General features: G+C 46.0%; 1 protein-coding gene across 1 annotated transcript in view; it reads left to right on the top strand.

Annotated features, from left to right (window-relative positions):
- The first annotated feature begins 8,913 nt into the window (after positions 1-8,913).
- The window catches only part of CDK18 (cyclin dependent kinase 18), a 166,920-nt gene continuing 149,215 nt past the window's right edge, over positions 8,914-26,618 (top strand). Inside the window, exons 1-2 of the mRNA XM_068265549.1 lie at positions 8,914-8,961; positions 9,295-9,433. Of these exons, the coding sequence (XP_068121650.1) occupies positions 9,310-9,433 (124 nt within the window). The 5' untranslated portion in view covers positions 8,914-8,961; positions 9,295-9,309. The remainder of the gene's footprint in view (positions 8,962-9,294; positions 9,434-26,618) is intronic.

Below are 26,618 nucleotides of genomic sequence, written 5' to 3'. Positions count from 1 at the left end.
ATTTGTAATTTTGTACACTGTTTGCATGGTGTGATCCCCTACTGTCCGTTAGACCTGTGTTTGGTGCAAGATGGTGTGATCAGCAGGTCCTATTTGTGCATGTACTAGCTGTGCATAGGTGCTGGAGAGGAGATCCCTTTCCTCTCCACGACACATGCACATAGATGTACAATCTTTATCTGCCTGAAAGTGATCCATCCCAGTGATATGATACATATGTGACACAATAGTGTCAAACACCAACGCTGCTGTTTTTTGTTTTATAAATGCTGTACCTTTGATATACCTGATTTTAATAGAACTAATAAAAGTTATGTTTTAGTGCGCTAGGGGCCTAACCCTGTTCAGGGAACGCGTATCCTATACAAATCCCCCGAGTACTCTATTAAGTATTTGCTAAAATATAGCATTGACAGATAGTGACAGGGGCTGATTGATGGGTGATTAGGGGGGGGGTGATTGGGTGCAAACAGTGGTCTGAGGGGGTGATCAGGGGGGAGGGGGGTCTGATGGGTGCTGTGGGCAATCAGGGGGCAGGGGGGGGGGCAGTATCAGTGTGCTTACTAGAAGGGCTGCCTCCTTCCCTGATGGTTGCTCGATCACTGGGACCACCAGGGGAGGAGGCAGCCAGTATAATACACTTGTATACATAACAAAGTGTATTATAAACTTTTGAATGCGGTGATCGCAGGGTTAACAAACTGCCGTCGCTGCTAATTGGCTGGCAGGTTGACGTCACGGGTGGGTGGAGCTGAATGCCGGTGGATGCGTGCGATCCCCGGCTGATCAGTCCTCCAGGTGCAGCCGCCGATCGGTGTTAGGCGGTCCTGGTGGTGCCACTTTGCCGCCGCCAATTGGTAGTGGTTAAAGCAGTATCAAGGTCCAGTCCCATACGATCAAATATTTTCCCACCTTGAGACCTGCCAGTGGTGCTACAGGAGCTGCAGAAACCTTCCTTTTAGACTTTAGATCAAACAGACTCAAAATATCTAACCCTTGAAAGTAGCTTTCTTGTTGGCCATGACGACAGCTAGGAGAGTAGGGGCTTGATTCACAAAGCGGTGCTAACTGTTAGCACGCCTGTGAAAACTACCTTAGCACGTCTAAACCAGCCTTTCGCACACAAAACTTTATGCGCGTAAAACTTTACGCGCGCACTGTACAGAGCGCAGGGCGCTCCGCACGAAGTGCCCATTAAAGCCTATGGGACTTAGTGCGCACATAGGACTTTGCACGCGATCTGATTGAGAAATCCGGTGCTAACCTACTTAGCACCCTGGTTAGGTTAGCACTGCTTTGTGAATCAAGCCCTAGGTGATTTACAGGTCCTATCTACAAAGGACCCTTATATGACGATACTACCTGACAGAATTGTTTTCAGGACTGACCAGACGTACATTCCCAGAGCGAATTCAAACTTTCACAGAACGCGGGACATAATTCTCCTTTCCTTCTGTGCTAATCCTAATGGCCCGTTCACACTTAGAATCGCAGAACGCCGGCGATTACCGCCGGTCGTTTGCAGGAGTGATTTTCCCGCGATCCTCGCGGAAAAATCACTGGACACTGCGGCGGTTTTGGAGCGATCGCGATTAGCGTGCTTTGCACGCTAATCACGATCGCTAATCGCGGAACGCTCGTCGCCGGCAAACCGCTGCATGCAGCGAGGTTGCGGTTATCACTAACTGCAACCGCGGCAGTGAGAACACTGCCACTTGCTACATTGTGTAGCGGTTTTTGCTAAACCGCTAGCGGGAATCGCGCGATTCCCGCTCAGGTGAGAACGGGCCCTAAAACTGAAAAGAAAAAACTGTTTCATTTCTTAGATGTGAGAAGAGCAGTGCTAATTTATCTGTAGAGAACTAAGCAGTGGAGAAGATCAAATAAGTTACTAGTTTTGTTTTCAGGACAAAGGAAGGGTTTGCAAGTCACTAGGTCTTCAGTAGCTAGATGGATTAGACAGACGATAGATATTTGCTATTAGTCAGCAGGTAAAGAATCTCTAATACAGGTTAAAGCCCATTCAACCAGATCAGTCTCTACCTCATGGGCAGAAAGAACAGGGGCATCTTTAGATTAGATCTGTAGAACGGCAACATAGTCAAACCCATCAACGTTTATAAGACACTACGGAATTGACCTGCTGTCAAATCAGGACATGTCCTACGGAAGAAAAGTTCTGCAGGCAGTTGTCCCACCCTAATTGTGAGTAAGAGCAAGTTCTCTGTGGTCTCTCAATTCAGGGGGCTGGACTGGAGGATGCAGAGAGAAAGTACTGTACCTGTTAGTGTCCGGTAATAGGTATTTCTGATAGTCCTTCAGTCCGGCCCCCTCTATAACCCATACGCTATAAGTCATTCCTGGTGTAAGGTTCTGACTCACTTCCTTCTGACTTTGTGTGTGTACCTTGGTGTATATTACTCTGTGATAAGTGAGGGATGAAGGGGGAGGTGCACCTATATATGCAGGCAGGTGGCCTTAATTGGGTTTAATTAATCAAAGTCTGTGTTTCTTAAATAGTACGGATCCAGTGTACTCTCAATTCAGGGGGCCGGACTGAAGGACTATCAGAAATACCTATTACCGGACACTAACAGGTATTTTTTTAATTTGACTTAAAGGGATACTGTAGGGGGGTAGGGGGAAAATGAGCAGAACTTACCCGGGGCTTCTAATGGTCCCCCGCAGACATCCTGTGCCCGCGCAGCCGCTCACCGATGCTCCGGCCCCGCCTCCAGTTCACTTCTGGAATTTCTGACTTTAAAGTCAGAAAACCACTGCGCCTGCGTTGCCGTGTCCTCGATCCCACTGATGTCATCAAGAGCGCACAGCGCAGGCCCAGTATGGTCTGTGTCTGCGCAGTACACTCCTGGTGACATCAGCGGGAGTGAGGACACGGCAACGCAGGCTCAGTAGTTTTCTGACTTTAAAGTCAGAAATTCCAGAAGTGAACCGGAGGCGGGGCCGGAGCATTGGGGAGTGGCTGCGCCAACACAGGATGTCTGCGGGGGACCATTAGAAGCCCTGGGTAAGTTCAGCTCATTTTCCTCCGACCCCCCTACAGTATCCCTTTAAGATTCCCTTTAACTCTCAAGCTCAATCAACACATGCTAAATTTAGTTATAAGGAAGTGTATTCATTGACAGACGAAACAAAAATTCTGTTATGTTTGAGGGTATTTCCATGTTCAAGCTAAAACGAGGGGGAAAAATCCATATTAGCATATTTAGGTTCCATCATAATAATTCTAGCATTGAGGTGAATTTTAGCTTTTATTGATAAGCAATTAATTGACGTTGCGGAGTGATTTATGCATTAACCGGACATTATTCAATTTCTCTTATATCATTCAAGTTGGTTTACATCTTCTCCCAAGGTCAGTGAACACTACTGACACAGAACAAGCTACAAACTTAAAAGGAAATGTCAAAAAATGGGGATTTCAGATCAGTTCTATCAATTGCAAACATTATTTTTGCTTGCTTAACTTTGTGTTTATGTGCTTATAAAACACACTCTATCCAGTAGCAACAGGTACATCGGAGAGTCAACTTTTTCAGTTAATTGCTCTCACATCCAGGGGCAATTTCTGGATAGCTTCAAGACAACCATACATCAGAGTGTAAAAACAAAGTACAAAGACCTCAATTCACTAACCTTAACTCCTGTCTTTAATAACTCTACTGAGCTGTTTTACAGTTATCACCATGGTGATATAATTGTGATAACTGTAAAACAGCTCAGTAGAGTTATTAAAGACAGGAGTTAAGGTTAGTGAATTGAGGCCTTTAAAGAGTAGTGTTGCCATGGTTACAAGGAAACGGAGTTTAAGCTTACTGTCAATTTCAGAAATTCTTAGCTGGCTGCAGATTGAAATGGAAAATAATATTTATAAACATTATATTACTAAAAGAGTTTTACAGCACCCACCATGTCCAGTTTTTAAAGAAGGAGACTTTTTCCTTTAACTACATATAGAAATTAGATTTTCATCACACATACTGATGGTGATTATTTCATGTAACACTCTAGCATCAGAGGCCACCTCTTCAGTGATCTGCTGAGCTAGGTAATACACTAGCCGACCACTATTGTAGTTCCTGGATTAGGCTGCAGTAAGTTCCACCCTGCGCTTCTTCCCACCATCATTGTCAGTAGGACAGAATGCACTACTCATCAGAGAACCAAGCAGCACATCTCTACTTTGATTAGCGGTAAACTGTTAAGTAATGTGTGATTAAGAAATGTGTGAAAGATAAAGATAATTTTAGACAACATTTATCGAAAGAGTATATAGTTTTACTAACTATAGTTCTTTGAGAAGGAGTAGTATGTAGCATGGAGATTTTTTTTACAGGCCCTGATTTGATCCTGCTCTTAAAAAAAAATGGGTCGTCTCTTGAATTAATAAAATATGTGATCTGTATTAAAGGTCATATTGGAAAATGGAAGATCTCTAGATTAAAACCAAGACATCTACTATGCCAATATACCATTTACATGTACAGCGCTGCTACTCGGCAGCAGCGCTGTACTGGGGACAGCCGTGTGACACGGCTGTCACCTCCTGAGACTGGGGAGTGATCGGCTGTCATAGGCTGAGGCCTATGACAGCTGATCACCCTGATTGGCTGGCAGGGGGAGGGAGGGAGCAGGGGAATATAAATTTAAAAAAAAAAAAAAGCAAAACATATTAAAAATAAAATATTTATAAAAAAAAAATAAACAACTGTGGAGCGATCAGACCCCACCAACAGAGAGCTCTGTTGGTGGGGAGAAAAGGATGGGGGGATCATTTATGTGCTGTGTTGTGCAGCCCTGTAGCTTGGCCTTAAAGCTGCAGTGGCCAATTAACAATAAAAAGGCCTGGCCTTTAAGGGGGGTTAACACGGCGGTCCTCAAGTGGTTAAGAACCCCAATCCCCTTCTCAACTAGCTGGTTTACCCATGCAGTTTGGGTTCTTATAAGTTTCAACTGTAATACATTAATGCTAGGTATTGTAGTCAATCATATGATGTCTTACTTCGGGTGTCGCATGGTCACACCTGAGTGCCAGCTGCATCCAGAGAGGAAAGCAAACAGGCAGCATGACGGTCACATTTGCTTCTGTGCACAGTTCATATTGACTTTACTAATCCTCCCAATTGATGTTATAATTTGCCCTGCTCAGTTTTGGGGCTAACTGGGATTTAAAGGACCATTATCATGAAAATGTGAAGATTTAAAACACATCTGGACACATAGATGTAAGATGTACATTTCCCCAGAATGAAATTCACTCTAAATTACTTTATTATGCTGCTGTTGCTTACAGTATGTAGTAATAATCTGACAGGTTTTAGACTAGTTCATCTCCTCATGGGGATTCTTAGCATTTCCTTTATTCTTTACAAAAAAGAAAATAATCTGTACAAAGATACCAGATAGCCTCTCTACTTGTTTAAACACTGCTTTGGCAGTTGGACTGAGCAACTGAAAATCAGTAAGTGCTTTTGAAAATAAAGAAAACCATGAGAATCCCCCATTAGGGGATGGACTAGTCCAAAACCTGTCCGATTTTAACTACTTACTGTAAGTGACAGCAACATAGAAAAAAAATCATAGTGCATTTATTCTGGATCAAATGTACATTTTATTGGTATGAATTATATATATATATATATATAGAGAGAGAGAGAGAGAGAGAGAGAGAGAGAGAGAGAGAGAGAGAGAGAGAGATAACATAAGCGTAACCAAGCGTTTAGGCTCACCAACTGCGCCAAAGTGTCCCTAATCTGGTGAGTCCTACTCTAACCAGGCAAAAATGCAGTTGGTGAGCTTAAACGCGTTAAAGCGTAACCAAGAGCCCCTGTCACTGTTTTCCTGTTGTGTGCTGCAGCACCCTCTGTATTTATATATTTCTTATTGAGTCTGGGGACCTCCAGTGCTGCGTGCATGCTTTGCATAGTATTGCATAAAATTCGGTTTGTGCTGCTCATCCCTTGGCATATATATATATATATATATATATATATATATATATATATATATATATATATTTGCGATAGTGGTGCTTGAAGGTAGTTAGACGCGTACGTACAAAAAGGGCGCCTGGACAAAAAGGGCGCGGGGTGTAAACTCTAAATAATAATTAATCATTAATAGGGTTTATAAATATAGTGTGCTATTTTTCGTTTACAAATAATGTTTAACAAAATTATAAATCATTAAATAATGTTTATGAAATCGGAAATTGTGAAAACGTTAATCTTCCCTGTTTCAAAAGTTAAACTTATAATTACGTTTATAAAAAAACCAATAATATATGTTTAATTGTTATAATTGTATATTATTGTGAATAACCGTCATTTATGGTTTGTTCTTATAATAAAATCTGAAAATATTGTTTATAAAGATGATATAAATATAACTACGTTCGTAATAAGTGTTGTAATACATTAGTAATTATTACTAAAATTTTACTAAAACTATACCTAAGCCTACTCTTACACAGAACCCTACCTGTACCTATCCCTAACCCCTAGACTCCCCTGTTGGTGCCTAAACCGAAGACCCCCCTATTGGTGCCTAAACCTAAGACCCCCCTGTTGGTGCCTAAACCTAAGACCCCCCTGTTGGTGCCTAAACCTAAGACCCCCCTGTTGGTGCCTAAACCTAAGACCCCCCTGTTGGTGCCTAAACCTAAGACCCCCCTGTTGGTGCCTAAACCTAAGACCCCCCTGTTGGTGCCTAAACCTAAGACCCCCCTGTTGGTGTCTAAACCTAAGACCCCCCCTGTTGGTGCCTAAGTAACCCTCCCTGTACCTACCCCTAACCCCTAGACCCCCCTCTTGGTGCCTAAACCTAAGACCCCCCTGTTGGTGCCTAAACCTAAGACCCCCCTGTTAATGCCTAAACCTAAGACCCCCCTGTTGGTGCCTAAACCTAAGACCCCCCTGTTGGTGCCTAAACCTAAGACCCCCCTGTTAATGCCTAAACCTAAGACCCCCCTGTTGGTGCCTAAACCTAAGACCCCCCTGTTGGTGCCTAAACCTAAGACCCCCCTGTTGGTGCCTAAACCTAAGACCCCCCTGTTGGTGTCTAAACCTAAGACCCCCCCTGTTGGTGCCTAAGTAACCCTCCCTGTACCTACCCCTAACCCCTAGACCCCCCTCTTGGTGCCTAAACCTAAGACCCCCCTGTTGGTGCCTAAACCTAAGACCCCCCTGTTAATGCCTAAACCTAAGACCCCCCTGTTGGTGCCTAAACCTAAGACCCCCCTGTTGGTGCCTAAACCTAAGACCCCCCTGTTGGTGCCTAAACCTAAGACCCCCCTGTTGGTGCCTAAACCTAAGACCCCCCTGTTAATGCCTAAACCTAAGACCCCCCTGTTGGTGCCTAAACCTAAGACCCCCCTGTTGGTGCCTAAACCTAAGACCCCCCCTGTTGTTGCCTAAGTACCCCTCCCTGTACCTACCCCTAACCCCTAGACCCCCCTATTGGTGCCTAAACCTAAGACCCCCCTGTTGGTGCCTAAACCTAAGACCCCCCTTTATTATGTGGATAATAATGTTTTACTAATTGTGGATTCAAAAAATATTTTGCAATTTACGTTACGTACTGATCGCTTTATTTTGTGAATAATAATGTTTTACAAACAGTAAGGGATAAAACTTTAAATAATGTTTTAATTATTTAAATAAGATAAATATGTTTAGTATTTTCATAAACGTTATTCGGCACGGGTGCATTTTATAAACGTAAATCACCACAAGTTCAGTTATAAATCATTAAACATCGCCGGGCGCCGTTTGTAAACTTTATTTAGCTCCTGGCGCCGTTTATAAACCTTATTTAGCTCCGGCGCCCTTTTTTCCTACTCGGCGCCCATTAAACGCTATTTATTATGGGAGTGAATGGCGGCGCCCTTTTTGTCCACTAGCGGCATGCGCCCTTTTTTCCCAGCTCCAGTTAGACACCTAGGGGTTGATTCACATAGGCCCATTATTATTGTTGTGCGCAAAGAGCACACAGCAATATACCTGATGACAACAGCAGCAGAGTACCATACGTTGTCCATGCGTAACGCAAGCTTTTTGCTACTGTAATGCACTTTACGTTTTATGTGTACCGTGCATTGCCATTACAATGCTCATGTTTCTTCTGTACTGCGAGTTGCGCTATTGGCGCAATGCGCTGTACTCTGCTGGCGTTACTATTGGTAATATTCATAGGTTCTGTCTTCACATGGCAATATTAACTGCACTACATGGATCAGGCCATTAGAATGTGAATAAAGAGAAATATATTTTACATAGCCTAACATTATTGCTCATCTATATAGCATAAACTCTTGTGACCTAACAGCTAAAACGTTCCTATACAGTATAATTGACTATTTATAGGGCAGGGTAGGAGGTGAGTGATTTCACCCTGTAACAGAATGATGGGTTTTGTTTGCTCAGTCTAGGTAGGATATTCCTGGGAACAGATTCACAGTTAAAAAAAGCAGAAGTAGCTGCACCTTCCATGGGAAGCAAAGGGAACGTTAACACCTGCAGGGACATGCAAGTCAAGTGTTGTGTGTTTTCCATGATACTGTTTAATATTCTAGACCTACCGGGCTGTAAAATCAGGTTTATTTTGTAATAACACAATTAGATCTGCATAATGATGAGAGAACAAATGAATGCTCGCACCACTCCCTGCAGTTTATAAGTTATAGAAGGAGCTTGCTGATGCTTTGACATGAGTATAAAAAACGGATATAGCTGGGGCTGAAGAGCTTGCTATCTATGATTGTGAGTGATCAGGAACACTGTAAGGTAGACAGAATGTGGGCACTGTCATCTCATTCATAACACAATGATAAGAGATACAGCAGATATAGCCGTCCCACACTCTCTCACTCTGCTCCTTTCCTGGCAGCTGGCACTGCTGACAATTCCTTGCACAGATCCTTCACTCCACTTATGGTCGTCTGTATGTCTGTCTATCTATCCATTTCTCTGCTCAAATTTGTATAACATTAATAAGCGGATTCTCTCCACCACCTGTCTCCCTCTATGACAACATAGAACTGTTTATTCCTGTGATGCTTTCCTCCATTAATCCCTCACATCTGTGATTTCCAGAACTGCCTCTTGTCCTCTGTCATTTCACAGCAAATCTCCTAGATTTAATTTCTGTTATTTTGATTTTCTATTTCAGTTTCCCTCTCCCCTCCCATTCTCTGCCACATGCACTGTATCCCTTCCTCTTTCCTCCGATTCATTCTCCCTTATAGTTCTCTCTATCTCTCTCTCGCACTTCTAGGTCTATCTTGTCGTTATGAACAAGGTGAAAAATTTTAAGCGACGCTTTTCTCTGTCTGTCCCTCGGCCTGAGACCATTGAGGAGTCATTGGCAGAATTTACAGAGCAGTACTATCAGATGAACAGCCGGCATAATGAAGGTAAGGAAATATATTCTAGATGTACATTCACCTGTATGCATTAATCAAGTGGCAGCAGATAGATGCCACGCTTTACATTGATTAGCTTTATTTCTAGAATACCCTGTAGTAAACCTATTTAATTCATCATTTATTTGCTGTGTCTCCAAGTGTCCTTGTGTGTTTGACCACTCCAGCTATTAATGTTGTTGACTTTTATATGAAAAAATACAGTGATGTATCTGTTTTCTGAAGGGGATTGTATACAGTAGTTGCTAATCAAAGGCAAAACTCTATGCAGTGCAACCACACTTGGACAGAGAGAATAGAATAAGCTTCCTCTGATGCTGCCCACAGATGTCAGAGGGAAGTCCAGCCTGCAGATATGGTCTAATCATCTGCAGGGCATCACAACATCTGAATTAGTTGTAAAATGGGGGTGGATTGGGGAGAGGTACTGCCAGTATTGCTTATTTAAGTCAAGAATCATTATGGTCAAAACATTTTTTTGATTTGTTCTTCTGATTGACTCCCCAGTAATGGGAAGGCAGTGATTGTAAGCTGCACCCACACATGTGACACGGAAGTGCGCTTGCCACCAGCCTGACCCCACATACCACCCTGTAAAGTCAATACTTAAGCTGGCCACTAACGGTCCAATTTCTAGCGAAAAATCGTTCGAGCGATCAGAAATTCTGATCGGACGAAAAATCGTTCACTACACCATCAACTAACCAATCATTGCTTCCGATCTATCACGACCACCAAAAAAATCCAAATTTTCGTTCAACGAAAATTCATTCGGGCGACATTTTTTTCACTCGTTCATAATCGATTGTGTCCACCAATGGAGATTATTTACAACCAATCCGATGAGAATTTCTGCTCGCTCTAATGATTTTTCGCTAGAAATTGGACCGTTAGTGGCCAGCTTTACACCTAATAAACCTGACCCCACATACCACCCTGTAGAGTCAATACTTACACCTAATAAATACTCCACTCCTTAATGCTGAAAAATACCTGCAGCCCTAAGGGATAAATGGGTATTAATAAACAAGCAACTGTGTTGATAAAACCAACAATATAAAACCAGTCAAATAAATTGTATAAATAATTTCAATTAGCTATGCTCAGCTTGTTGGGCCAAAGCATAGCGTAACAGCAGCTCATCACAACTGATTGCTCACCCCCACAGGGGTGACACTACCCGCATAAAGGTGCCAGTGACAAAATACATTCAATAAAAGGCCTCACAGATTCCCCACAGCGATCGTGCCCCAGCTGTGAATTTTCCCCTCTCCTCGGATTGATTCTCTTCCCACCAACCAGCTACTGGACCAGTGACAGGTGAGAAAACTTTGAACTTCACCTAAGGACACCTGACCTGACACTTCAGCTACTTGAAGCTCGCTCACAAGCTATCCTTAAGCTGTACTTAACCCCACTAAACCTCTCACAGGCATATGCATATATAACCATGTATCCATACACACTTATATACCTACTTTTATTACTTTTTTTTTTTTTTTACATAACTCTTGCCTGCACTTGCAACCCGCCTGAGCCCCACATACCAACTTACCGGCCCCAGAACTGTAGAAAAAGTTAAAACTTACAACTTAAATAAATACTCCACTCCTTAATACTGAAAATGGCCACATCCTTTAATTAGCCATAAATGGGTAATAATAAACAAGCAACTTTGATGATAAAACCAACAATATAAAACCAGTCAAATAAATAGTATAAATAACTTCAATTAGCCATTCTCGGTTTGTTGGCCCAAAGCATAGCGTATAGACATGTCGCGAACCTCCGATTTTCGCAGAAGGTTTGGTTCGCGAAAAAGTTCATGAACCGCAATAGACTTCAATGGGGAGGCGAACTTGGAAAACTAGAAACACTTATGCTGGCCACAAAAGTGATGGAAAAGATGTTTCAAGGGGTCTAACACCTGGAGGGGGGCATGGCGGAGTGGGATACACGGCAAAAGTCCCGGGGAAAAATCTGGATTTGATGCAAAGCAGCGTTTTAACCACTTCCCGACCACCTAACGCACAGAGGCGGCCGGGAAGTGGACCCCGCAAGGACCGCCGTATAGACGAGAGGCGGCGGTCCTTGTAAGGGCATGGGCGGAGCCTCTCTCCGCTCACCCGCCGCAACATCCCGCCGGCCATACGGAAGCGCCGGCGGGATGTTAACCCCGCGATCGCCGCATACAAAGTGTATAATATACTTTGTAATGTTTACAAAGTGTATTATACAGGCTGCCTCCTGCCCTGGTGGTCCCAATGTCCGAGGGACCACCAGGGCAGGCTGCAGCCACCCTATGTCGCACCCAAGCACACTGATTTCTCCCCCCCCCTGCCCTAGATCGCCCACAGCACCCCTCAGACCCCCCCCCCTGCCCACCCCCCAGGCCCCTGTTTGCACCCAATCACCCCCCTAATCACCCATCAATCACTCCCTGTCACTATCTGTAAACGCTATTTTTTTTTATCCCACCCCCCCTGCCCCCTGCCCCCTCCTGATCACCCCCCCCACCCCTCAGATTCTCCCCAGACCCCCCCCCCCAGACCCCCCCCCCCCCTCCCTGTGTACTGTATGCATCTATCCCCCTGATCGCCTGTCAATCACCCATCAATCACCCCCTATCACTGCCACCCATCAATCAGCCCCTAACCTGCCCCTTGCGGGCAATCTGATCACCCACCCACACCAATAGATCGCCCGCAGATCCGACGTCAGATCACCTCCCAAGTGCAGTGTTTACATCTGTTATCTACCCTAAACACCCACTAATTACCAATCAATCACCCATCAATCACCCCCTATCACCACCTGTCACTGTTACCCATCAGATCAGACCCTAATCTGCCCCTTGCGGGCACCAAATCACCCGCCTACACGCTCAGATTGCCCTCAGACCCCCCTTATCAATTCGCCAGTGCAATATTTACATCTGTGCTTCCCTGTAATAACCCACTGATCACCTGTCAATCACCTTTCAATCACCCATCAATCACCCCCTGTCACTGCCACCCATCAATCACCCCCTGGCACTGCCACCGATCAATCTGCCCCTTGCGGGCAATCTGATCACCCACCCACACCAATAGATCGCCCGCAGATCCGACGTCAGATCACCTCCCAAGTGCAGTGTTTACATCTGTTATCTACCCTAAACACCCACTAATTACCCATCAATCACCCCCTATCACCACCTGTCACTGTTACCCATCAGATCAGACCCTAATCTGCCCCTTGCGGGCACCCAATCACCCGCCTACACGTCTCAGATTGCCCTCAGACCCCCCCCTTATCAATTCGCCAGTGCATTAGTTACATCTGTTCTTCCCTGTAATAACCCACTGATCACCTGTCAATCACCTGTCAATCACCCATCAATCACCCCCTGTCACTTCCACCCATCAATCACCTCCTGGCACTGCCACCCATCAATCACCCCCTGTCACTGCCACTCATCAATCAGCCCCTAACCTGCCCCTTGCGGGCAATCTGATCACCCACCCACACCAATAGTTCGCCCACAGATCCGACGTCAGATCACCTCCCAAGTGCAGTGTTTATATCTGTTCTCTACCCTAAACACCCACTAATTACCCATCAATCACCCCCTGTCACTGCTACCTATCAGATTAGACCCCTATCTGCCCCTAGGGCACTCAATCACCCGACCACACCCTCAGAATGCCCTCAGGCCCCAGCCCTGATCACCTCGCCAGTGCATTGCTTGCATCTATTCCCCCCTCTAATCACACCTTGAGACACCCATCAATCACCTCCCGTCACCCCCTAGCACACCTACCCATCAGATCAGGCCCTAATTTGCCCCGTGTGGGCTCCTGATCACTCGGCCAAACCCTCAGATCCCCCTCAGACCCCCTTCCGATCACCTCCCCAGTGCATTGATTGCATCTATTTTCCCCTCTAACCACCCCCTGAGACATCCATCAATCACCTCCTGTCACCCCCCTAGCACTCCTATCCATCAGATCAGGCCCAATACAACCTGTCATCTAAAAGGCCACCCTGCATATGACCGGTTCCACAAAATTCGCCCCCTCATAGACCACCTGTCATCAAAATTTGCAGATGCTTATACCCCTGAACAGTCATTTTTAGATATTTGGTTTCCAGACTACTCACGGTTTTGGGCCCGTAAAATGCTAGAGCGGTATAGGAACCCCACAAACTGACCCCATTTTAGAAAAAAGACACCCCAATGTATTCTGTTAGGTGTATGACGAGTTCATAGAAGATTTTATTTTTTGTCAAAAGTTAGCGGAAATTGATTTTTGTTTTTTTTTCACAAAGTGTCATTTTTCACTAACTTATGACAAAAAATAAAATATTCTATGAACTCGCCATACACCTAACGGAATACCTTGGGGTGTTTTCTTTCTAAAATGGGGTCACTTGTGGGGTTCCTATACTGCCCTGGCATTTTAGGGGCCCTAAACCGTGAGGAGTAGTCTAGAAAACAAATGCCTCAAAATGACCTGTGATTAGGACGTTGGGCCCCTTAGCGCACCTAGGCTGCAAAAAAGTGTCACACATGTGTTATCGCCGTACTCAGGAGAAATAGTATAATGTGTTTTGGGGTGTATTTTTACACATACCCATGCTGGGTGGGGGAAATCTCTCTGTAAATGGACAATTGTGTGTAAAAAAAATCAAACAATTGTCATTTACAGAGATATTTCTCCCACCCGGCATGGGTATGTGTAAAAATACACCCCAAAACACATTATACTACTTCTCCTGAGTACGGCGGTACCACATATGTGGCACTTTTTTACACCCTAAGTACGCTAAGGGGCCCAAAGTCCAAAGAGTACCTTTAGGATTTCACAGGTCATTTTGCGACATTTGGTTTCAAGACTACTCCTCACGGTTTAGGGCCCCTAAAATGCCAGGGCAGTATAGGAACCCCACAAATGACCCCATTCTAGAAAGAAGACACCCAAAGGTATTCCGTACGGAGTATGGTGAGTTCATAGAAGATTTTATTTTTTGTCACAAGTTAGCGGAAAATGACACTTTGTGAAAAAAAACAATTAAAATCAATTTCCGCTAACTTGTGACAAAAAAATAAAAACTTCTATGAACTCACCATACTCCTAACGGAATACCTTGGGGTGTCTTCTTTCTAAAATGGGGTCATTAGTGGGGTTCCTATACTGCCCTGGCATTTTAGGGGCCCTAAACCGTGAGGAGTAGTCTTGAAACAAAAATGACCTGTGAAATCCTAAAGGTACTCATTGGACTTTGGGCCCCTTAGCGCAGTTAGGCTGCAAAAAAGTGCCAATCATGTGGTATCGCCGTACTCGGGAGAAGTAGTATAATGTGTTTTGGGGTGTATTTTTACACATACCCATGCTGGGTGGGAGAAATACCTCTGTAAATGACAATCGTTTGATTTTTTTTTACACACAATTGTCCATTTACAGAGTTATTTCTCCCACCCAGCATGGGTATGTGTAAAAATACACCCCAAAACACATTGTACTACTTCTCCCGAGTACGGCGATACCACATGTGGGGCACTTTTTTGCACCCTAACTGCGCTAAGGGGCCCAAAGTCCAATGAGTACCTTTAGGATTTCACAGGTCATTTTGAGAAATTTTGTTTCAAGACTACTCCTCATGGTTTAGGGCCCCTAAAATGCCAGGTCAGTATTGGAACCCCCACAAATGACTCCATTTTAGAAAGAAGACACCCCAAGGTATTCTGTTAGTAGTACGGTGAGTTCATAGAAGATTTTATTGTTTGTCACAAGTTAGCGGAAATTGATTTTTATTGGTTTTTTTCACAAAGTGTCATTTTCCGCTAACTTGTGACAAAAAATAAAATCTTCTATGAACTCACCGTACTACTAACGGAATACCTTGGGGTGTCTTCTTTCTAAAATGGAGTCATTTGTGGGGTTCCTATACTGTCCTGGCATTTTAGGGGCCCTAAACCGTGAGGAGTAGTCTTGAAACGAAATTTCTCAAAATGACCTGTGAAATCCTAAAGGTACTCATTGGACTTTGGGCCCATGCTGAGTGGGAGAAAGATCTCTGTAAATGGACAATTGTGTGTAAAAAAAATTAAAAAATTGTCATTTACAGAGATATTTCTCCCACCCAGCATCGGTATGTGTAAAAATACACCCCAAAACACATTATACTACTTCTCCTGAGTACGGCAATACCACATGTGTGGCACTTTTTTGCAGCCTAACTGCGCTAAGGGGCCCAAAGTCCAATGAGCACCTTTAGGCTTTACAGGGGTGCTTACAAATTAGCACCCCCCAAAATGCGAGGACAGTAAACACACCCCACAAATGACCCCATTTTGAAAAGTAGACACTTCAAGGTATTCAGAGAGGGGCATGGTGAGTCCGTGGCAGATTTCATTTTTTTTTTTGTCGCAAGTTAGAAGAAATGGAAACTTTTTTTTTTGTCACAAAGTGTCATTTTCCGCTTACTTGTGACAAAAATTAATATCTTCTATGAACTCACCATGCCTCTTAGTGAATACTTTGGGGTGTCTTCTTTCCAAAATGGGGTCATTTGGGGGGTATTTATACTATCCTGGAATTCTAGCCCCTCATGAAACATGTCAGGTGGTCAGAAAAGTCATAGATGCTTGAAAATGGGAAAATTCACTTTTTGCACCATAGTTTGTAAACGCTATAACTTTTACCCAAACCAATAAATATACACTGAATGGGTTTTTTTTTTATCAAAAACATGTTTGTCCACATTTTTCGCACTGCATGTATACAGAAATTTTACTTTATTTGAAAAATGTCAGCACAGAAAGTTAAAAAAATCATTTTTTTGCCAAAAATGTCTTTTTTGATGAATATAATGAAAAGTAAAAATCGCAGGAGCCATCAAATAGCACCAAAAGAAAGCTTTATTAGTGACAAGAAAAGGAGCCAAAATTCATTTAGGTGGTAGGTTGTATGAGCGAGCAATAAACCGTGAAAGCTGCAGTGGTCTGAATGGAAAAAAAGTGGCCGGTCCTTAAGGGGGGTAAAGCCCTAGGTCCTCAAGTGGTTAAAGGCAGAAATCACATTGCATGCTAAATTTCAGGCCTAAAGTGCTTTAAAACATCTTGCATGTGTATACATCAATCAGGGAGTGTAATTAGTGTACTGCTTCACACTGACACACCAAACTCACTGTGTAACGCACCGCAAACAGCGGTTTGTATAGTGACAGCCGTACTGGACTACTGCGCACCATGGCGAGGATTGCTCTTCCTCACTCAGTGATGTCTGGTTAGGTAATGTCTGTCTGCCTTATCAACTTTCGATGGTTCTCTCTCTACCATTGTTAAAGCTTACATCTATTTTTTTTTACATTACATTTTCTACTTGCTGTTCAGTACCTACAACAATAATCTATTACGGAGGGCAAGTCTGCCATTGTGACCAAGGGTAATGGCGAGGGAACCCTTCCTGGGGTGATTCCGGTCCGGAGTTGGAGCCTAACAAACGGTCGGCTACCACCACACATCCATTGCCAGGGGCGCCGCGAGGCACCAAGCAAACCAAGCGGCCGCTTGGGGCCTCGGTGGCTCCGTGACGTCGGCGTGACGTTACTGTTTTCCCACAGCCCCGCGGGGCTGGCAGAGCAGAGCAGGGCTATGGGAAGATGGCTGCCGCCGAAGCCCTGCTCTGGAGACTATTTATGGCTCCAGTACAGGGCTTCGGGTGGCCATCTTCCCGTAGCCGTTCATTCAATCAGCACGGGGGACTGGAGAAGGGAGGGAGCTCCGTGGGAACTGCGCGCCTGAGGAGCCGGCCGGGAGACAGGGAGAGAAGACTTCTGCCAGTGCCAGGTGAGTAAATTCTTTTCTTTTTGCAGCCCTAATTGCGTTTGATATCTGCTGAAAATGTGCCCTAATTGCATTTGATTTCTGCTGAACTGTGCCCAAATTGCGTTTGATATCTGCTGAAAATGTGCCCAAATTGCGTTTGATTTCTGCTGAAAATGTGCCCTAATTGCGTTTGATATCTGCTGAAAATGTGCCCAAATTGCGTTTGATTTCTGCTGAAAATGTGCCCTAATTGCATTTGATATCTGCTGAAAATGTGCCCAAATTGCGTTTGATTTCTGCTGAAAATGTGCCCTAATTGCGTTTGATTTCTGCTGAAAATGTGCCCTAATTGCATTTGATTATTGCTAAACTGTGCCCTAATTGCGTTTGATTTCTGCTGAAAATGTGCCCTAATTGCGTTTGATTTCTGCTGAAAATGTGCCCAAATTGCGTTTGATTTCTGCTGAAAATGTGGGCCAAATTGCGTTTGATTTCTGCTGAAAATGTGGGCCAAATTGCGTTTGATTTCTGCTGAAATTTGGCCCAACTTGCTTTTGATTTCTGCTGAAAATGTGCCCTAATTGCGTTTGATTTCTGCTGAAAATGTGCCCTAATTGCGTTTGATTTCTGCTGAAATGTGGCCCAAATTGCGTTTGATTTCTGCTGAAAATGTGCCCAAATTGCATTTGATTTCTGCTGAAAATGTGCCCAAGTTGCGTTTGATTTCTGCTGAAATGTGGCCTAAATTGCATTTGATTTCTGCTGAAATGTGGGTCAAATTGCGTTTGATTTCTGCTGAAATATGGGCCAAATTGCGTTTGTTTTCTGCTGAAATGTTGCACAAATTGCGTTTTTATTTTCTGGTGTCTGGGGTAACTGTTGCTGCATTTATTAGTGGTGTCAAAAACTATTTGCCCCCTTCCTGATTTCTTATTCTTTTGCATGTTTGTCACACTTAAATGTTTCTGTTCATCAAAAACCGTTAACTATTAGTCAAAGATAACATAATTGAACACAAAATGCAGTTTTAACCACCTTAGCGGTATGGACGAGCTCAGCTCGTCCATCACCGCCGGTGGCTGCCGCTCAGGCCCTGCTGGGCCGATTTGCTCGCTGTAAAAAGCAGCACACGCAGCCGGCACTTTGCCAGCCGCGTGTGCTGCCCGATCGCCGCTGCAGCGCGGCGATCCGCCGCGTGCAGCGGCGAAAGAGGGTCCCCCCAGCCGCCCGAGCCCTGCGCAGCCGGAACAAACAGTTCTGAGGGCTGGATCGGAGGCGGCTGACGTCAGGACGTCGGCTGACGTCCATGACGTCACTCCGCTCGCCGCCATGGCGACGAGCAAAACGAAACAAGGAAGGCCGCTCATTGCGGCCTTCCTTGTTACTGCGGATCGCCGGAGGCGATCAGAAATATGGATTAGGAGCGCCCTCTAGTGGGCTTTCATGCAGCCAACTTTCAGTTGGCTGCATGAAATCGTTTTTTTTTTTATTAAAAAAAAACCCTCCCGCAGCTGCCCTGGCGATCTTAATAGAACGCCAGGGTGGTTAACCTGCTGAGCGGTCTGGACGAGCTCAGCTCTTCCAACACCGCCAGAGGCTGCCGCTCAGGCCCTGCTGGGCCGATTTTAATGAAATAAAAAGCAGCACACGCAGCCGGCACTTTGCCAGCCGCGTGTGCTGCCTGATCGCCGCTGCAGCGCGGCGATCCGCCGCGTGCAGCGGCGAAAGAGGGTCCCCCCAGCCGCCCGAGCCCAGCGTAGCCGGAACAAAAAGTTCCGGCCAGCGCTAAGGGCTGGATCGGAGGCGGCAGACGTCAGGACGTCGGCTGACGTCCATGACGTCACTCCGCTCGTCGCTATGGCGACGATGTAAGCAAAACAAGGAAGGCCGCTCATTGCGGCCTTCCTTGTTTATTCTGGGCGCCGGAGGCGATCGGAAGAACGCCTCCGGAGCGCCCTCTAGTGGGCTTTCATGCAGCCAACTTTCAGTTGGCTGCATGAAATAGTTTTTTTTTTAATTTAAAAAAAACCCTCCCGCAGCCACCCTGGCGATTTAATCAGAACGCCAGGGTGGTTAAATGATGTTTTTTATTATTTAGTAAGAAAAAAAACACAAAACCTACATGGAGCTGTCTGAAAAAGAAATTGCCCCCTGAACCTAATAACTGGTTGGGCCACCCTTAGCAGCAATAACTGCAATCAAGCGTTTGCGATAACTTGCAACGAGTCTTTTACAGCGCTCTGGAGGAGTTTTGGCCCACTCATCTTTGCAGAATTGTTGTAATTCAGCTTTATTTGAGGGGTTTTCTAGCATGAACCACCTTTTTAAGGTCATGCCACAACATCTCAATAGGATTCAGGTCAGGACTTTGACTAGGCCACTCCAAAGTCTTCATTTTGTTTTTCTTCAGCCATTCAGAGGTGGATTTGCTGGTGCGTTTTGGGTCTTGTCCTGCTGCAGCACCCAAGATCGCTTCAGCTTGAGTTGACGAACAGATGGCCGGACATACTCCTTCAGGATTTTTTGGTAGACAGTAGAATTCATGGTTCCATCTATCACAGCAAGCCTTCCAGGTCCTGAAGCAGCAAAACAACCCCAGACCATCACACTACCGCCATCATATTTTACTGTTGGTATGATGTTCTTTTGCTGAAATGCTGTGTTACTTCTACGTCAGATGTAACGGGACACGCACCTTCCAAAAAGTTCAACTTTTGTCTCGTCGGTCCATAAGGTATTTTCCCCAAAGTCTTGGCAATCATTGAGATGTTTTTTAGCAAAATTGAGACGAGCCTTAATGTTCTTTTTGCTTAAAAGTGGTTTGCGCCTTGAATATCTGCCATGCAGGCCGTTTTTGCCCAGTCTCTTTCTTATGGTGGAGTCGTGAACACTGACCTTAATTGAGGCAAGTGAGGCCTGCAGTTCTTTAGATGTTGTCCTGGGGTCTTTTGTGGCCTCTCGGATGAATTTTCTCTGCGCTCTTGGGGTAATATTAGTCGGCCGGTCACTCCTGGGAAGGTTCATCACTGCTCCATGTTTTTGCCATTTGTGGATAATGGCTCTCACTGTGGTTCGCTGGAGTCCCAAAGCTTTAGAAATGGCGTTATAACCTTTTCCAGACTGATAGATCTCAATTACAGTACTTTTGCTCTCATTTGTTCCTGAATTTCTTTGGATCTTGGCATGATGTCTAGCTTTTGAGGTGCTTTTGGTCTACTTCTCCGTGTCAGATAGCTCCTATTTAAGTGATTTCTTGATTGAAACAGGTGTGGCAGTAATCAGGCCTGGGGGTGACTACAGAAATTGAACTCGGGTGTGATAAACCACAGTTGAGTTACTTTTTAACAAGGGGGGCAATAACTTTTTCACACAGGGCCATGTAGATTTGGAGTTCTTTTTCTCACTAAATAATAAAAACCATCATTTAAAACTGCATTTTGTGTTCAGTTATGTTATCTTTGACTATTAGTTAACGGTTTTTGATGAGCAGAAACATTTAAGTGTGACAAACATGCAAAAGAATAAGAAATCAGGAAGGGGGCAAATAGTTTTTCACACCACTGTAGTTGGCTATATTTGCTGTGCTATGGTTAAGCTATGCCTATACAATGTCATGGCCATGCCCAATCACTCCCACATCAATTTTTCCCCGCAAACAGCCCCGCCTCAATCCGCCCTCCCGCTCCACCCACATGTCATGGCCACGCCCACTTACGCGGGATAGCCACACCCATTTTTTGCCTAAGGCCTCTTCTTACAGTCCGCTTGGGGCCACAAAAAACTTAGCTGCACCCCTGTCCATTGCAAGGAGGGCAGCAGGCATGCTCGCCCCGAGGTAGTGACCAAAAATAACAATACGGGACTCGGGAGGCCCTGCTGTTTTTGGAAAGAGTTGACTTTAAATCCTTTAACGAGAATCAATTATGGAGGGCAAGTCTGATGGTGTCTTCACTGCGATTTACCAGGTTGGTCTCCGGTGAGAATCTGTTATGGAGGTCAAGTCTGCCATTGTGACCACTGACCATAGGTAATGGCGAGGGAACCCTTCCTGGTGGGATTCCGGTCCGGAGATGGAGCCTAAGAAACGGCTACCACCACACATCCAGGCAAGGAGGGCAGCAGGTATGCCCGCCCCGAGGTAGTGACCAAAAATAACAATACAGGACTCAGGATGACTTTTGAGGCCCTAATTGTAATAAATCAACTTTAAATCCTTTAACGGGAATCAGTTATGGAGGGCAAGTCTGCCATCCATTCAAGTGCAAGTTGTGCACTGACTGCCAGGTATAATACAATGTGCACTCACAGATGCAGTGAAAGGTATGCAGGGACTGCAAACAGCCGTTTGTGTAGTGACGGCCGTGCTGAACTGGTGCGCACCATGACGAGAGTGCAGGTGATGGTGGCTTTACCGCCCATATGGTCGCCCGGCTGATGTAGCTGAATGACAGAACAATGACTCTCCAGCTGATCAAATTTGGTCTGACTACAATGAAGCAACAACCTTATTATCTTTGGTGTGCCACCCACACCCGAGACACTCATATAGCCGGCGGTCATTGCTTCATTGTGATACGCAAGCCCCTTCACCGCAGCAAGGTAATGATCACGAAGGGGGATGAGCACATGTACATGTCTTTTGTTTTTTTGTTGCAGCAGCCTGCAGTGCAGCCAGAAAAATTAGGCAGGCATGTACACACACCAGAAAAATTAGTGTAGCGGACACTGCTAGCAGCGGCCTTAAAAAATACAGGATTCCGTCTAGAGTCCTGGACCCTGTTGGTGGTGGTGGAGAAGGCAAGTGGCCTGCAGGCAGAAATGCTGTGTGTGGGGACTGACTTAGTCTTCGGTCGTGCAGTAGCCCTCCGTGATCCATTCCTCTTTCATTTTGATAAAGGTCAGGTACTGAACACTGTCGTGACTTAGGCGACTTCTCTTCTCAGTGACAATGCCTCCAGCTGCACTGAAGGTCCTCTCTGACAGGACGCTTGCGGCAAGGCAAGAGAGAAGTTGCATGGCAAATTGGGACAGCTCTGGCCACAGGTCAAGCCTGCACAACCAGTAGTCCAAGGGTTCATCGTCGCTGCTCGCAGTGTCTACCTCCACACTCAAGGCCAGGTAGTCGGATACCTGCCGGTCCAGGCGTTGGTGGAGGGTGGATCCGGAAGGACTATGGCGAGGAGTTGGACTAAAGAATGTCCGCATGTCCGACATCACCCTGAGATCGCTGGAGCGTCCTGTCCTTGCCTGCGTGGACTTGGGAGCAGGAGGATTACTGCCAGTGGTACCTTGATTGCTTTGTGCAGCCACATCACCCTTAAACACATTGTAAAGCATCATTGACAGCTTGTTCTGCAAGTGCTGCATCCTTTCTGCCTTGTGTTGAGTTGGTAACAGGTCCGCCGCTTTGTGCCTGTACCGAGGGTCTAGTAGCGTGGCTACCCAGTACAGGTCATTCGCCTTGAGTTTTTTTATACGGGGGTCCCTCAACAGGCTGGACAACATAAAAGAGTCCATCTGCACAAAGCTGGATGCAGACATACTCTCCATCTCCTCTTGCTCTTCCTCAGTGATGGGACACAACTCCTCTTCCTCCCCCCAGCCACGAACAATACCACGGGAACGTGGAGCAGCAGAAGCCCCCTGTGACGGCTGCCACGGTTGTTCTTCTTCTGCCGCCTCTTCCTCCTCCACAGAAACCCCTTCCTCATCATCATCATCAGAGTCTGACTCCTCTCCTTCCCCACATGACTCCTCTTCTTCCTCCTCCTCCTCCCCCCTCTGTGCTGCCGCAGGTGTTGAGGAAACATCGAGTTCAGATGAAAATCGCTCCCACGACTCCTGCTGCCGTAACTGTTCTCATTCACACTCCTCCACAGCTGTATCCACCACTCTACGCACGGCACGCTCCAGGAGGTAAGCGTAGGGGATCAAGTCGCTGATGGTGCCCTCAGTGCGACTCACCAGTTTGGTCACCTCCTCAAAGCGCTCCATGACCCTGCATGCATTTCGCATCAGTGTCCAGTTGTTGGGCCACAACATCCCCATCTTCCCAGATTGTGACCTTGTACTGTAATGATACAGGTACTGGGTGATGGCTTTCTCCTGGTCTAGCAGGCAAGAGAACATCAGCAGGGTGGAATTCCAGTGAGTCGGGCTATCGCAAATCAGGCGTCTCACCGGCAAGTTGTTTCTACGCTGAATGTCTGCAAAGCGTGCCATGGTCGTGTAAGACCGCCTGAAATGCCCACACAACTTCCTGGCCTGCTTCAGGACGTCCTCTAAGCCTGTGTACTTGGACACAAATCTTTGCACGACCAGATTCAGCACATGTGCCATGCAGGGTAATTGTGTCAGCTTTCCCAAATCCATCGCGGAAAAGAGATTGCTGCCGTTGTCACACACCACGTTGCCGATCTCAAGCTTGTGCGGGGTCAGCCATTGCTCCACCTGTTTGTTAAGAGCAGCCAGGAGAGCTGCTCCAGTGTGACTCTCCGCTTTGAGGCAAGACATGTCTAACACTGCATGGTACCTGGCATGCAGCATAGGCCCTGGGGTGCGGGGGCTGTGTAGCTGGAGAGGAGATCACGGCACCAGCCAAGGAGGAGGAGGAGGATGACGACAGCGAAAGAGGATGTAGCAGGTGGAGAGAAGGTGGCAGGAGGCCTGCCTGCAAGCCATGGAGGTGTGACAAGTCGGTCCGCTGCGCAGCCACGTACTCCCTGCTTGCTGCCATCGGTCACCAGGTTGACACAATAGGCTGTGTACGTAATGTAGCAGCCCTGCCCGTGCTTGGCAGACCAGGCATCCGTGGTCAGGTGGACCCTTGACCCAACGCTTTTCGCAATAGATGACACCACTTGCCTCTCAACTGCATGGTACAGTTTGGGTATGGCCTTTTGTGAAAAATAATTGCGGCCTGCTATCTTCCACTGTGGTGTACCAATGGCCACAAACTTACGGAAAGCCTCTGACTCCACCAGCTTGTATGGTAATAGCTGGCGAGCTAATAGTTCCGCCACGCCAGCTGTCAGACGCCGGGCAAGAGGGTGACTGGCAGACATTTGCTTCTTACGCTCAAATACTTCCTTTACGGACAGCTGGGTACTGCTGTGGGCAGAGGAGAAAGAACCGCTCAAGGGCAGAGGCGGTGTGGAGGAGGGTGGCTGTGAAGGTGCAAAGGAGAAAGCGGATGAAGACGATGCACCTGAAGGAGTAAGAGGAGAAGGAGGGTGGCTTGTCTTTTGAGGAGTGCTGCTTTTCCTCAGGTGTTCTTGCCATAGCTGTTTGTGCCTTTTCTCTAGGTGCCTTCGTAAGGCACTTGTCCCTACGTGAGAGTAAGCCTTTCCATGGCTCAATTTTTGGAGGCAGAGAGAACAGATGGCTTTGCTCCGATCTTAGACACACATGTTAAAAAATGTCTAAATCGCAGAGCCCCCCTGGGGTGATGGCGCTACGGTGGCATCAGCAGCTGACGTTGAACGGCATTTGGCTGGGTGTCCATAGCTGGCGATACATGGTGCCGGACACTGCCCCCAGCTGTTTCTGAGGATGAGCTCCCTCTGCTTCTATCATGGAGTCGTCTCCTCCTACTCCTTTGACTCCCCTTCTGAACTTTCCCCCTGGTCATCTCCTCTACTGGGAATATACGTGGCATCCGTATAAACCGTCATCATTATCCTCCTGCCCAGCTTCGCTTTTCTCAGACACCTCCACAACTGCACCAACTTCAGGTGGTTCATCATCCCCCTACTCACACGTTATGTCCATACTATCGCCACCTAACTCAGACGTATGAGGTGGTGTACCTGCGCCTTCTTGTTGTTGCTGCAGTAGTGGCTGTGAATCAGCGATTTCACCACCACCAAATAATTCCTTCGAAGTGTCAAATGCAGCTGATGTGGTGCTTGTACTAGCGCTGGTGGCACTGGCTGCAGGAGATGAGGCGATCTGTGTTAAATACTCAACCACGTCCTCACAATTTTGGGAAGTGATGGCACGTGCCTTCTTCTGAGCACTGTATTTTGGGCCAGGTCCGTACAAAATCACAGCAACACCACCTCGCACAGACCTGCCAGTGCCTGGTGGCCTTCCTCTAGGTCTGCCTCTACCTCTTCCTCTACCTGGTTTGTCCATTTTGTCCATCTCGGGGGGATGCTAGTTATATGCAGTGAGTTGGGTTCACTCAACACAACAGGCAGTTAGATGCAGTGAGGTGGGTTCACTCAACACAACAGGTAGTTATATGCAGTGAGGTGGGTTCACTCAACACAACAGGTAGTTATATGCAGTGAGGTGGGTTCACTGAACAATAAAGGTGGTTCTATACAGTGAGTTGGGTTCACTCAACACAACAGGCAGTTAGATGCAGTGAGGTGGGTTCGCTGAACACAATAGGTAGTTAGATGCAGTTAGCTGGGTTCACACAACACAACAGGTAGTTAGATGCAGTGAGGTGGGTTCACTGAACACAACAGGTAGTTAGATGCAGTGAGGTGGGTTCACTGAACAATAAAGGTAGTTCTATGCAGTGAGTTGGGTTCACTCAACACAACAGGTAGTTAGATGCAGTGAGCTGGGTTCACTGAACACAGTAGGTAGTTAGATGCAGTGAGCTGGGTTCACACAACACAACAGGTAGTTAGATGCAGTGAGGTGGGTTCACTCAATACAACAGGTAGTTAGATGCAGTGAGGTGGGTTCACTCAACACAACAGGCAGTTAGATGCAGTGAGGTGGGTTCGCTGAACACAATAGGTAGTTAAATGCAGTGAGCTGGGTTCACACAACACAACAGGTAGTTAGATGCAGTGAGGTGGGTTCACTGAACAATAAAGGTAGTTATATGCAGTGAGGTGGGTTCACTCAACACAACAGGTAGTTAGATGCAGTGAGCTGGGTTCACTCAACACAACAGGTAGTTATATGCAGTGAGGTGGGTTCACTGAACAATAAAGGTAGTTAGATGCAGTGAGCTGGGTTCACTGAACACAACAAGTAGTTAGATGTAGTGAGCTGGGTTAACTCAACACAACAGGTAGTTAGATGCAGTGAGCTGGGTTCACTCAACACAAAGCTAGGTATATGCAGTGATGAGGTGGGTTAAGTAAACCAAACCGGTACTGGGTATATGCAGTACTGGGTAGTACAATGTGTAGCTCTCTGCTGTCACACACACACAGGTAGTCACTGAATGTGCTGGGTTGCTGGCAGTGGCACACACAGTATGTCAGTTTGACACACACACACACACACACACACACACACACACACACACACACACACACGCGCACACACACACACAAAAAAGTACAGGATGAGCTCTGAAAAGAGCTGTTGAGGGGTGCTATAAAAGCAATAATA

The sequence above is a fragment of the Hyperolius riggenbachi genome, chromosome 2, assembly GCF_040937935.1.
Source record: "Hyperolius riggenbachi isolate aHypRig1 chromosome 2, aHypRig1.pri, whole genome shotgun sequence".
In the NCBI taxonomy this organism is placed as follows: domain Eukaryota; kingdom Metazoa; phylum Chordata; class Amphibia; order Anura; family Hyperoliidae; genus Hyperolius; species Hyperolius riggenbachi.
Note: the sequence above shows the minus strand (reverse complement) of the source record. Positions and strands in the feature narration are given on the sequence as shown.